Source organism: Bos indicus, chromosome 4, assembly GCF_029378745.1.
Source record: "Bos indicus isolate NIAB-ARS_2022 breed Sahiwal x Tharparkar chromosome 4, NIAB-ARS_B.indTharparkar_mat_pri_1.0, whole genome shotgun sequence".
Taxonomy (NCBI): domain Eukaryota; kingdom Metazoa; phylum Chordata; class Mammalia; order Artiodactyla; family Bovidae; genus Bos; species Bos indicus.
Window position 1 is genome coordinate 104,273,748 of NC_091763.1, and position 13,951 is coordinate 104,287,698.

Below are 13,951 nucleotides of genomic sequence, written 5' to 3' on the forward strand. Positions count from 1 at the left end.
TGTCTGAAGGGGTATCTACTTCAAAAAGCACTCCATTCTGGGGAATCTGTTGGACAGCAATGCACCTGTAGTTAACCACACTGTACTGTACACCTGGAGATGTTGGGATGCTGAATTTTATGCCACATGTTTTTTTTTTTTTTTTTGCCTCAACTGAAAAAAAAGGCACTCTAGGTATAAAGTTTGCAATACAAAAAAAAAAAAAAAAAGTTTATAATTAGCACGCTGCTGCTGCTGCTAAGTCACTTCAGTCATGTCTGACTCTTTGTGACCCCACAGACAGCAGCCCACAGGCTCCCCTGTCCCTGGGATTCTCCAGGCATAAACACTGGAGTGGGTTGCCATTTCCTTCTCCAATGCATGAAAGTGGAAAGTGAAAGTGAAGTCACTCAGTCATGTCTGACCCTCAGCGACCCCATGGACTACAGCGTTCCAGGCTCCTTCATCCACGGGATTTTCCAGGCAGGAGTACTGGAGTGGGGTGCCTGATAGTTTGCTTATAAATTGGTACTTCTAAAGTGCTGGGAAGAATTGTTGGCTTTTTGTTGTGTTGTTGCTGATAGGTTTACACTTGTTACATTTCCCTTATAAACAGTTAAAGAAAAAATAAACCATGATAAAATTGCCTTCAGTCATCTAAAATATCAGCTACTTGAACTGAGTGGAGTGTGAATTTCTAAAATTAGGAAATTGTAACATCTAAGTTAAAGTCTTAATATACTATTGTCGATAATTTCTTACTTTGTTTCTCATATCTTTCCATTAAGGCCTCCACCTTAAACCAGGGCTTCCCAGGTGGCCCTAGTGGTAAAGAACCCACTTGCTAATAATGTAGGAGACTTTTTAAGAGACTCAGGTATGACCCCTGGGTGAGGAAGATCCCCTGCTGAAGGAAATGGCAACCCAATCCAGTATTCTTGCCTAGAGAATCCCATGCACAGAGGAGCTTGACACGCTACAGTCCATAGCGTTGCAAAGAATTGGACACGAATGAAGTGACTTAGCACAGCACCACCTTAAACCAGTCTTGCAGTTTCTGAGGTCTGTTGGCCAATGGTACTCCTTCACAGAGGATCTGCAAGCCTTCCCAAGGCCATGAAACATCAGAGAGAAGAGGTCTCTGAAGACAGCATCCAAAGGAATAGGGCATTGGGCTGATGGCTTTCAACTTGGAAACCCACTTCTAGTATGATCCTTATTCGGCCAGATCAAATTTAACTAAAGCTGCTACTGCTGCTGCTGCTGCTGCTGCTCCTAAGTCGATTCAGTCATGCCTGACTCTGTGCGACCCCAGAGATGGCAGCCCACCCGGCTCCCCCGTCCCTGGGATTCTCCAGGCAAGAACACTGGAGTGGGTTGCCATTTCCTTCTCCAATGCATGAAAGTGAAAGTGAAGTCGCTCAGTTGTGTCCAACTCTTAGCAACCCCATGGACTGCAGCCCACCAGGCTCCTCCGTCCATGGGACTTTCCAGGCAAGAGTACTGGAGTGGGGTGCCATTGCCTTCTCCAAAGCTGCTACTAATATAATATTAATGCTTGAGACAACTATCGATGAATGAAACACAGTCACCATACGTAGACTAGGAGCCAGTCATTAATTGTTCTTCAGTTCAGTCTTTCTTCTTCAGAATAAACAGTCACTCTTTCTTTACTGAACTATAATGGTTTTCTCTTTCATCATGACTCAGAAGATTCCAACTGGTACTGGAACAGTCTTTGAGTTGACAATTTACTAGCTCAGACTGCTGCCAAAGCAACAGTTTTTGATTACCCTCGGACAGTCTTGCAAAGAATACCAGCCGGGTGTAGTTGTTGAGGGGATCATTAATCACCACAGAGTGACGGACCCCAAGTAACAAATAATACACAAGGAAGGAACAAAGACATTTTTCCATAGTGGAAACAGCATTAATCAGAGAACTGAAGAGCAAGCCCTGTAGGAGAGTGAGTTCCAGTGCTTCCAATATGGCCCAGTCACCACCTGAACACACCTGCCCTCAGACCACATGCACGACACCCACAAATACATACATACACATGTATGCATATACACACTCATCAACATACAAGTTATCAACTCATGTGCACATACCTGCTCGGACACACACAGGAGCACATTTACGGGAAGAGACACACAGAGAGCTCTCTCACAAATACAATCAATCACACACACCTCACAGCCTCATCTCTGTGAGGTGTCATGACAGCCTCATCTCTGTGAGGTGTCATGAAAGATAACTGTGAGGTGTCAAGCATTTTAATAGAATATGCCAGGCATGATTGCTAATGCACAAATATGGAGCGGAAACCTCGATCAAGGTGTTTATAGGAGTAGGGGCTAAAACTCAAGAAAAAGTTAAAAATGAGGAGAAAGAAGAAGAAAAAGGGGCTTCTGACAGAGGGAGCAGGTGAAGGCAAGGAGATATATGTAGTAGCCTGGCATGCAAAAATGCCTACAGAGAATGATCACCAGAACATTAAAGATAAACACCTAAAGAAAAGCTGGCAGCAAGATGCATTTCCAACAGAAAGAGAGCTGCTAAACAGATCAGGGTATACCCACATAATGCGGTATTATGGAATTTCAAAAATGATGTTTTAGAATTTGTATGAAACGTGTTCGTAAATAATGATAGGTTTACAAAACATGATACAGAAATTACACAATGTCTGACCTCAGTTTTGTAAGAAAATTCTACTCTGAGAAAAGACTGGAGAAAGACAATGAAATGCCAACAACAACGACCTCTGTGGGGCTGGAGATGACTTTTTCTCTAAACATTTCTGTATTAGTCTCCCTTTCCACAGTGACTAGGCAACTTTCCATTCAAAAAAAGTTTTAATGTGATGTCTAGGAGGCTGGAGAGTCCACATTGGAAACTCAGGCATTTGATAGTTAGGGTGGTTCATTAACTAATTCATGGGACACTGACTTTACTCCTGGAACACTGAGCATCACCGTATGTATAACACTGTGCTAGGCCCCGAGGGAAGTAAATAAAATAACAGGCCCATCCCTCGTGTCTTGGTGCTTGCTCTGTGAGGTCCCCAACTAGACGTGGGCATACGTAGCACTGAGGTTTTCAGGGATCACCCCTGGAGGAGATGGAGGAAGTGAGTCAGTGCCCATGTGGAAGGCTGGTGCCTATTGCTTATCTCCTTTACACATATTTCCGTTCTAAACTCCAAGCCAAGGCCACAACTGCTCTGCTGGTCTCCAGTGGGCAGGACGGAAGGAAGAGTGGCTCAGGAGGAGGAGAGGGACAGCTGGACCCCAGGTCTTGGCAGATGCTGGGGTTCTGTTTGGGTGGTGGCAGCGAAGGCAGGCTCTGAGGGGATCAGGACATGAGCGCCCTCCCCTCTTCCCGTCTCTGAGCACCACTGTGTGCACTGGACAGAGACTGGCACACTTTACCTCGTGAGTCTCTGGAGTCTCTCATGCCCACCTGTCAGAGGGTAAGCTCCCCGAGGACAGGAAACACATTCTGCTCATCTTTGTAATCCCCTGGGGCCAAGCAGAAAGCAGCTGGAATGTAATAGGGTCTCAGTAAATCCTGGCTGAGCTGCATTAGAAAGTGATGAAAGCTCTCTATCACTGATGCCAAAGCCTATGGGTCATTTATCTATGATAGGCCATGCCACTTTAGCCTTTATTGAGCGCCGTTTCATTTTAGGAGCCATGATTAATAATATAGGATGGCTTCCCAGGTGGCTCAGACAGTAAAGAATCTGCCTGCAATGCAAGAGACCCAGGTTCGATCCCTGGGTTGGGAAGGTCCCTCGGAAAAGGGAGTGGCTATCCACTCCAGTATTCTTGCCTGGAGAATCCCATGGACAGAGGAGCTTGGTGGGCTACAGTTCATGGGGTTGCAAAGAGTCGGACACAACTGAGTGACTTTCACTTTAATACATGGTAAAGCCAACTCCACACAGGACTGACCCATGTGAGAATAGAACAGGATTCTTGCACACGCACATACAAACAGAGGCACACAGGGCACACGGGCAGCATGGACACAAATGTGACGCTCCTTGTGCAGTCTATGGGGAAGAGGCTTCTAGGGTGGGTTGGGGAGAGATGTGGCCGGATAAGGAGATGGGGAGAGTGGATAGAATGGTACCATCAGTATAGTGATCACAGGAAGCGAGTATTTCTGTCCCTGCTTGAGTCATGCATTGAAGGCAGGAAGAGAAGGGGACAACAGAGGATGAGATGGTTGGATGGCATCACTGACTCGATGGACGTGAGTTTGAGTAAACTATGGGAGTTGGCGATGGACAGGGAGGTCTGGCGTGCTACAGTCCATGGGCTCGCAAAGAGTTGGACACGACTGAGCATCTGAACTGAACTGAACTGAGTCATGCATCTCACACCCCTCAAATCTCTTAAATTCTCCAGTAGCACTTTTTTTTAATCAATATACTTTAATTAGGACCCATTTTTGAAATTCTGGACACTGAATGTTCCTTGGGCTCCTGCATCTCCCTGAACCATGAGTCCCAGTAAGATCTTCCCAAGAATGCTGCAGTCCATGGCAGGCCACGGAGCTTGGCCCACCCCATACCTTCAGCGGGAACTGCTGGGTGAGTTCGGGCACGTACGCAGCCCCAGCCTGCTTTTTGTGCAGGGACACGACCACGAAGTACTCGAAAAGTTGCCTCTCCTGGTACTCGACCAGCTCCCGGTCCAGGGATGGGTATCTTGGAGCCTGCTTCAGCCGTGACTTCACGTTGACCAGGCGCTGGCTGTGGGCTGGAGAGGGAGCAGAGAGAGACAGAGAGCGGAGGACCGCCTGAAAATGACTCACTCCCAATGTCAAACTGCACAGAGCTGCAACAGGTTATGGAATTCCCAGCTCAAAGTACTTTTCCTAATCCTACAAAAGCGTTCCCACATTTAACAAATTAGTACAAAGTTCTTTACTGGGGATTCTTGCCAAAGTTCTAGGAGCAGCAACCCGCTGCCAGGCTAATTGGGGTGCAGAAGCCTGGAACGTGGGGCCACCATTCCACCATGGATTTGCTGTCTGGACTTGGGGCAGCGGCTTGAGTGACCCTTGGGTTCCTGTGTCAGATGGGGTGGGGACTCCTCCCTTCAGCCACTTCCTGCACCTTTCCTCTTGAGGGCTGGGACAAAATCCAGACCCCAGAGCTTTCGGAGCTGGGAGCTTTGTAAACATCCCGTGTGACTCAAGTGGCAGAGACCTGCCTGGTCTAGAGCTCCCATCTGCCTTCTCTCCTGGCACCGCTCTGTGCGCTACAACGGTCGGCCTCATTCCCGAGACGGGTCAGGGAGCAGGTGGGTGTCAGAGGCCAAAGAGGCAGGGCCACTGAGCAGATGGGTGGGTCGCCATCACCTCGCTGAGCAGCCCTGGACTACAGCGTTCCCTGGCTTGCCCCTGGGGTTCTGAAAAGTTGTGGAAAACTCACTGAGATCTAGACTAAGATCACCAGGCTTAGGTCCACAGGGACCAATAATTTCAGCAACTTCATTTAACAGATGAGGAAGTAGAGGCCCTGGATCTCAATGATTTCCTCCAGATCACAGAGCCATTTTACAGGAGTAGGGCAAGGGCCCCAGGTCTCTGGAGTCCCAGGCCAGCACGCTGTACCTTTCACAGGTGTGAAGAACACCCATAACATAACGGATGGGTGCAGGGACAGGGAGTCACCGCAGCAGTACCTACTCTGAGTCTCTAGAGTGTAGCCAGAGGCTCAGGGACCGGACAGGCCCACCCTGGCCAGGTTCAAACACCCACGCCTTGCCCAGCAAGCTCCTGCAAGGACGCTGTGTCTCCCTCACACTCAGCAGGAAGGGCCACCTTTGCACCTTCCCCATCACCAACACGCACCCTGCACAACAACGGCTCTTCTCACCTTTCAGCTTCTCCTCGGTGTCACTGTCAGACTCGCTGTTCTCATCTGTCACTAGACAAAACAACAACAACAAATTGCAAACGTGGTTCTTTCTAATGCAGGAAACTTTTTCATGTGGTAGCACAAATCCCAGAGTTCTAGTTCAGAGGGGCTGTTTTCTTTTTTTTTTTCTGTTTAAAGGTCATGAACGAATTATGTCTTTGTCCAACTGCATGTGTTTCCAGATTAACTTGGCTGTACTTCAGATGGTACCTCTAGCAAATCCAGTCAAAGATATTGGTCCCTTCGGTGCAAATTAAGCAAAGAAGGTGGCTCCCCCGCTGAGGTCAGAGCATGCAGCCCTGGGCTGACATGATGGATGGACAAGGAGAGGGGAAGGGAGATCCTGTTTTCAGATTCTTGGGGGAGGAGGGACAGTGGCGGGGCCCCTACCTTTTCCTGAGTTGCTCTCTGTGGACTGGGACAGCCTCTTCACGCGTTTCTTTCCTCTCCGGGCTTCATAGATGGCATTGATTCGCAATACCAGCTGCCAGACATGGGGAGAAGGGAAGCCAGTGTGAGCAGTCTCCTCCCTGAGAGGGGCTGGGATGCCCTCACTGCCCATTCTCTTTGAGGACCCTGGCGGGCCAGGGCTGGGGGCAGGAGGTGGGGGAGACACGTCCCACTGGCCCACTGGCATCTTTTAGTCATTCTTCTCAGCCAGATAGAAGCCCGACCCGTCAGGAGCATGGCCAGCCTCTCTGGTCGGGGGGTGGTGTTGTCTGACTCTAATGCATCCCGCAGAGACACAGAGGGAGCCATTTCACTGGCTAATGGTGTGACGGCTGCACCCTTTCTGACAGTGCCATCTCAGTGTGGTTTGGGAAGGAGCCTTTGCCCTCAAAACAAAACAATAAAAGGAAGAGACAGGAAAAAAGCTGTCCCCAGGCAGGGCCCCTTTCATGGGAACCATGCCAAAGTGTGTCTGAGCAGCAGGCAGGAAGGCAGCAGGGTTGTCGTGGCTCTTGAGTCCAAGCTCGGGTCAGCAGGGAGTCAGGCCGGCCCCTAGCACGCTGCCCTTCCTGCAGGCTGGCCGAGGCCTCTCAGGACCACCCTGGTGCTCAGGAGCTGAGCCGCTCAGCAGATGCCTTTCTAAGCGGCACAACCTCCAGGCTGACTGTGGCAGAGCCGTTGGGTGATGGAGGCCCCCGGGTCACTTCCCATCCGGCTTTACAGCATCCCCTGTAACTTCCAAGAGCAGAAGCTTCCTGGGTTCCACCTGGTTGGCAGAAAGGGAGGTCTACCCATGCATAATCGAGGCAAGCCAACTACTGATATTAAAGGCGAGCTGGCTGTAAGCTACCTTGGAAAGCTTGAAATTATTTTGTACGTTGGGAAGAACAGGAGGGATGTGCTATGGTAATCTGGGTGATGTGTCCCAGGTGGGCACAGTTGCCAATACCCATCTCTAGCCTCCACTCTTCTGATCTATTCCCTAAAGGAGCTCGCTGGCTCCTCTCTACAAGCATGGGCCTGGCAGGGCGTGGGGGGTTTATTCTCAAGGTCTCCTCGTGGTGGGTCTGGGGTCCATGTCCCCAGCTTCTGCAGAGCGCTCCTGACATGGCCCTGCTGCATCTCCGGAGACCTGCACCCTCTGGCTCCTGATGGAGAGCCCAGCCCCGGCCGTGCCCACTCTCCGTGTCGGCTTCTCTCCCTAACCAGGAATCCCACCTGAACAAGGCCTCTGCCTTCACCCCCAAAGCCCTGCCATGTGGTGGCTCTTTCTATGCTCTCAGTAGCCCGCCATCTCCTTGAGAGCACACCCCCCTGAAGTGGGCTTCTCTGCTTTTCAAGCATGTTCTGACTGGTAGGATACGACACTAACCCCATTTCTCCAGCTGTCACATAATTGAACTTTAACAGGACATAATTTTTTTTTTTTGAGTGTTCTGAAAAAATATAAAGTGTTCTGTACTAGAAGTACTGGCCTCTTTAGAAGCCATTTTTAAGTTGAAAAAAAGATTTTTAACTATAAGCTCATTTGGAAGATGGTGTGTTTCAGAGAGTCATGTGGTACTTAATTCTGCTATGGTGGCTGCCAAAGAAACAGGGCTCCACACAAACCTGCTGTGTGTGCTGAGGGGGAGCTGGCTTCTCATTAGAAAGGATAGCGCCGTGATTCATGAATCCTGAGGACATCACACCGCTGAGTAAATAACTGCTCAGTTTCAGCTGCTGCGTTAATGAAGGTACAGGGTTGCTAGGAGAATACAGGGGAGGAGTGTCTCTTTCTCTCTCCCCTCCTCCACCGGGACCTTCATTCCTCTTACAGCCAAGGTGGGAGAAACCAAGGGGAGCATCCACGCTTCCAGAAGGGACTCTAAGTTACACTGTTCAGTAGAGGCAGCTGAAGGAATGCCAACCAACCCACTGTCTCATCAGTTGTGAGTAGACTGTGTAGTCCTTCTTGCTAGATCAAAACACAACAGCCAGGGTTTTGGACAGCAAATGCTTTAAGGGTCCAAAATCTGGAAGTCATGAATGTGCCTGAAAAGGAACCTTTGACTTCAAGAAAAGGATTCAGAGCATCAAAAAGAAGCTTCATACTCAAGAGTGGGGGTAAGTCTGCTGCTGCCAAGTCGCTTCAGTCGTGTCCGACTCTGTGCGACCCCATAGACAGCAGGCCACCAGGCTCCCCCGTCCCTGGGATTCTCCAGGCAAGAACACTGGAGTGGGTTGCCATTTCCTTCTCCAATGCATGAAAGTGAAAAGTGAAAGTGAAGTCGCTCAGTCATGTCCGACTCTTCACAACCCCATGGGCTGCAGCCTACCAGGCTCCTCCATCCATGGGATTTTCCAGGCAAGAGTACTGGAGTGGGGTGCCATCTCCTTCTCCGGGGGTAAGTTTAGGTTAAGTTTAAGTAGCAAGTGATAGAGCTGAGGATTCATGAAACTTAGAATAAACTATAATTGGTCATTTGTTTCTCCAGTTCTCTTGCCTGGAGAATCCCATGGACAGAGGAGCCTGGTAGGCTGCAGTCCACGGGGTCGCTAGGAGTCGGACACGACTAAGAGACTTCACTTTCACCTTTCACTTTCTTTTTTTTTTTTCACCTTTCACTTTCATGCATTGGAGAAGTAAATGGCAAACCACTCCAGTGTTCTTGCCTGGAGAATTGCAGGGACGGGGGAGCCTGGTAGGCTGCCGTCTCTGGGGTTGCACAGAGTTGGACACGACTGAAGCGACTTAGCAGCAGCAGCAACAGCGGATATTTGTTTTCTTTTTAGACATTCCTTGGGACTTCCCTGGTGGTCCAGTGGTTAGGATTCTATGCTTTCAATGCAAAGGGTGTGGGTTCGATCCCTTGTTGGGGATCTAAGATCCCCCATGCTTTGTGGTGCAGCCAGAAAATAAAAAAAAAATAAGCATTCCTTTGAAGAATTGTGTACTTCACCTTTATGATTAAAGTTTTAATAGGATTTTGTCGTTGTTGTGAAAGTAACAGGTAAAACAGGTGATTTTTTTCTGGATTTGGTTGTATCTGTCAAAGCTGATTTTTTTTCCAGATTTGATTATATCTGTCAAAACCTATTTGAATAAGTGCCTGGGCACTATTTAAGTGCGTGGCAACTCACTTTAATTTCAGGCAATAAACTAAGGAAACAAACTGCTGCTTGTAAATTAAACACATAGAAAGTGGCAGAAATAATTCTGCTTTTCTTTCTACCTCTCTACTTTCATATGATATATGCACACATATTTTCCTCTCCTTAATCAAAAAATCTTTTCTAAATAATAAAATAATATGAAGGTGGTGGAAGACAGAGGTTAAGTACTTATTAAGAGATCACACAGTCAAACTTAGAGTTGTATCAAAGCTCTTTTAACCTAAAGCTAATTCATTTGATTGTTCCTGTTTAATTCGCTAAAATGGTGAGGTTGTATAGATGTTACACTAGTTATTGTGTAATTGCACAATAATTTGTGCAATTATTCCACAATAGCAGGTTTTTGACATTACAGAGATGTGTGAGCCTCGCTAGAACAAGAAGAGGAGCAGTAAGGGTGATTCACGAGCCCACACTCTGGGGTCCCCACGAGCAGCCACAATGACAGCACAGGGCAGTGACTCAAAGACAGTCAAAAGGAGACAGAGAGCGACTCCTCCAGGGGTGAAGGAGGCTGGGATCCACGTGCTAGTGGGAACTCATCCAGCAAACGTCCGATGATCAGCGCGCAATGTGCACTGCACCCTGGGAGGGGCAAGGCAGGGCCAGGAGACGGGAGGGGAGCGAGCCCCGAGTCCTGCCCCGGGCCCTCTGGCTGCCCTCTCCCAGCCGCCAGGCTGCAGGTGTTAGGTCACCCGACTCTGATTGCCCTTACCCTTCAGAATTGATTGATTATCAAGGTGATTTATCTTGATTATCTTGGTGACTTAATTTCACTTGAAAAAGAATGAAAGGGATGGAGGTAGTATTATGGCTCAAAATACGGATGAACCAAACTGAGTCAGGAGGGACCAGCTGGTGAAAATGTCCTTTGACTTTTAGGTCAGTGGGTCACTTTGAAAAATCGGATGAAACCTATAGACAACCCATCTCCCTTCCTTTTATCCCCTCAAACTCATCCATGCAGCTTTACATGATTTAATGCGTTTCATGATCCCCTGAAGTCCATCTGTGGACTCTGAAATGAAGAATTCCTTCTCTAAAAGTTCCTGTACTGGGGGCTTCGCTGGTGGTCCAGTGGTTGGGACTCTACCTTGCAATGCAGGGGACACTGGTTCGATCCCCCTGGTCTGGGAAGATCCCACATGCTTTGGAGCAACTAAGCCCATGCACCATAACTACTGAGCATAAGAGCTGCAACTACAGCAGCCCGTGTGCCTGGAGTCCATGCTCCATGATGGGGGAGGGCACTGCAATGAGAAGCCAGCGTACTGCAGTGAAGAGTGGCCCCATTCACCACTAGAGAAAGCTCACAAAAGCAGCAACAAAGACCCACCACAGCCAAAACACAACAATTTTTTAAATATATTAAAAAAAAGCTCCTGTAGTAAGTTGGTACCGAAGTGGCCAGTATAGAATGACAGGCATTGCAGGGGCTGCACTGAGCAAAAGGAAATATAACACCAAAGTAAGAAAGAGCAGCCACAGTTCATGCACACACAAGCCACTGGGCCTGTTTTGCCTTCAGGGCTGAAAAGAGCCAGAAAAGATATATATGTATATTTTAATATATATATGTTTTAAAGAGGAGAACCTTGTTCACGTAAGCTGTCCATTGTTTAATTCTTTTTTGGGCCACGCCACAGGGCACGTGGGATCTTAGTTCTCCAACCAGGGATTGAACCTGCACCACGTCCAGGGCAGGCACAGAGCCTTAGCCACTGGACCATCGGGGAAGTCCCAGAAAAGATGCATTTCTGACAAGAGCTCCCTCAGCACAGGCTCCATGCGGTGCCCCTCTGCAGTGGGAGGTGATGGAGTCTGAGTCAGAGCACAGCGGAGGGGGCTCTGCTTTTGAGGCCATGAAGGAGGGAGATGTGCCCTTTTTGAGGCTGGGCATTGGAAACACAGTTTGGGATCATAAGAGTCGTTAAGCAGGGAAAGGGAGGGCTAAGAGGAAGGCTGTGTGTGTGCACGCTCAGTCATGTCCGCCTCTTTGAGATCCCATGGATTGTAGCCCGACGAGCTCCTCTGTCCATGGAATTTTCCAGGCAAGAATACTAGAGCCGGTAGCCATTTCCGTCTCCAGGGAATCTTCCTCACCCAGGGATTGAACCCATATCTCCTGCTGTGTCTCTCGCATTGTAGGCAGGCTCTTTACCATTAGCGCCACCTGGTAAGCCCTACAGGACCCCAATTATTGTGACCAAGGCCCAGCTAGCTCAGCTGCTGGCTTCCCCATGTCTACCTGGCCTGTGGTGAAGCAGGTAGGAGGGCCCAGTGATTTGATCTCTGCCCAGACTCCTCTGTAGTGTGTATGTGGGGTGTACTCCTGAACACAAAGCTTATTGCAAGCCTTACCTTGGGTATCTTTCTCTTCTTCCTACCATTCTGCAGGTCCCCGAGGTTAAAGAAAGTGTCATCAGGGCTGCTGGGGGTGGAGGGAGGGCTGATTTTGGAAGGGGACCCAGTTCCATCCCGACTCAACTTCCTTGTGTCCAGCAGTTTGAAGTTCCTCCTTTCTGAATTTTGCCGAAAGAAGGCAGGTTTGGACAAGGACTGCTGTGAGGGGAGAGGAAGAAAGAAGAGTAAATAAATACAAAGAGACCCCCTGAGAGATAAGTGGTGCTGCCAGTGACGGAGACCAAGAAGGTCAAGAGGAGAAGCTCGTCTAAGTCCCCAGGGGCACGCTGAGGCCGTCTATGCTGTTAAGGGCCTAAACACTTATCATCCAATTATGGAAAAGGAGGATGATAAAGGATGCAAGTCTAATCCACTCTCTTTTCAGACAAGTGGAAACTCACCTGGCTCTATGCAGTACCTTTACAAATGAGGCTTTCTGACACCATGTACTGGGAGTTACAAGACTTAAGTTCAGCTTTATCCCTGTCACTGGCAAGGGAAATTCCTTCTAATACAAGGAATTTCACTTCTCTGAGCCTCAATATCTGATTTTTAAAAATGAGCCGTTCTAAGGTCAAAAGGCCAACAAAAACAATAAAAAATCTGCAATTTATAGAACTTATTTGTTTCTAATACATGCTACAAGTTAATGAGAAGACTAACAATTCAAAAGAAAAACAGGCAAAAGATAAGGACTGAAGGTTTACAGAAAAGGAAATATAATAATTTTCAGATACATATGAAAGATTCTTAGCTTTGCTCATCAGAAAAAAAAATGAAAATGCCATTGAAGAAATAGTTTTCTTTTTTTCTTGAAATCTTTATTGGAGTACAGTTGATTTAATACCATTAAGTTTCTGCTGTACAGCAAAGTGAATCCTTATTAATTAGTTATCTATTTTATATATTAATGTATATGTATCAATTTCAGTCTCCTAATTTATCCCTTCCCCCCTGATCCCCCTTAGGGAAGAGGGGGTGGCAAGGAAGCTACGTGCCTTGAGCCTCGAAGATGGAGCTGACCTGGACTCAGCCAGGGTTCATTCACCCTTCCTGTCTGTGAATGCAGCTGGTGGCTTAACCCCTTCCAGTCCTCGCATGTCCCTGTCTTACTGCCCCAGGAGACCGACAGCAGGAAACCCAAAGGGTCCTTGATATAAAATATCCCACCTCATCTTTACCTATCTCAACCTCATTCCTCTGCTCGCTTACAGAGGACTCCCCCAGGAAGCACTGGGATGCCATTCACACACACATACAGTTGTTCACCTATGCCCACAGGTACACACATTCACATGAACACTCAAGACTATACACCCACAGGAATACATAGGCGGGCATGCGTGTTCTGACAACTGGGGACATTACACTAACGAACCACCGTGGCATTACATTAAAACAATGGCATACCTTGCAGGCAATACAAATCATTTTTTAAAAGAAATTAATGGCATGGGGAAATATTCATGATAAATGTAATAGAGCAGCAAAAAAGTATATACGAAAACAAATGTATATACGATATCATCCCAAATCTTTTTCTTATGCACACATACACGCGCACACACACACAGTATGACACGGTCTGGAAGGAAGTAAACCAGTGTCAACGGTGGTTTTCTCTGGGTGTTGGGATTACATGCAATTGTTAAAAGGCTTTTAAAACACACACACACACACACACACACATATATACATAATAGCCATCTGTTTTAGGAAAAAAATACAGGTGAGTATAAAGAAAAAATACACATTCCCAATTACAGATGATTTTTTAAATTACACTTGTTGGTATTTAAAAAGAATTTTACAATGAGAATGTTCTGCTTTTAGAAAACGAGGTAATTTTTTAAAAGGACACATATTGAAAGCCTAATTCTATAGCTTAAGCAAACATACATAAATAATGGTTATGCTGCAGGCACTAGTCTAAGTGGTATACAAGAATTAATTTGATTAACCTTCACAAGACCCCTCAGCTGTTCAGTCGCTCAGTCACGTCCGACTCTTTGTGACCCCATG

At 47.5% G+C, this 13,951-nt stretch overlaps 1 protein-coding gene across 5 annotated transcripts in view; it reads right to left on the bottom strand.

Annotated features, from left to right (window-relative positions):
* Positions 1-13,951, bottom strand: part of DENND2A (DENN domain containing 2A) — a 102,099-nt gene that overhangs the window by 31,798 nt on the left and 56,350 nt on the right. For all 5 annotated transcript variants that reach the window (XM_070788247.1, XM_070788252.1, XM_070788250.1 and 2 more), the window contains 4 exons: positions 11,888-12,088; positions 6,311-6,404; positions 5,879-5,929; positions 4,567-4,754 (listed from right to left, as the gene is read on the bottom strand). In XM_070788247.1, coding sequence (XP_070644348.1) covers positions 4,567-4,754; positions 5,879-5,929; positions 6,311-6,404; positions 11,888-12,088 — 534 coding nt within the window. The remainder of the gene's footprint in view (positions 1-4,566; positions 4,755-5,878; positions 5,930-6,310; positions 6,405-11,887; positions 12,089-13,951) is intronic.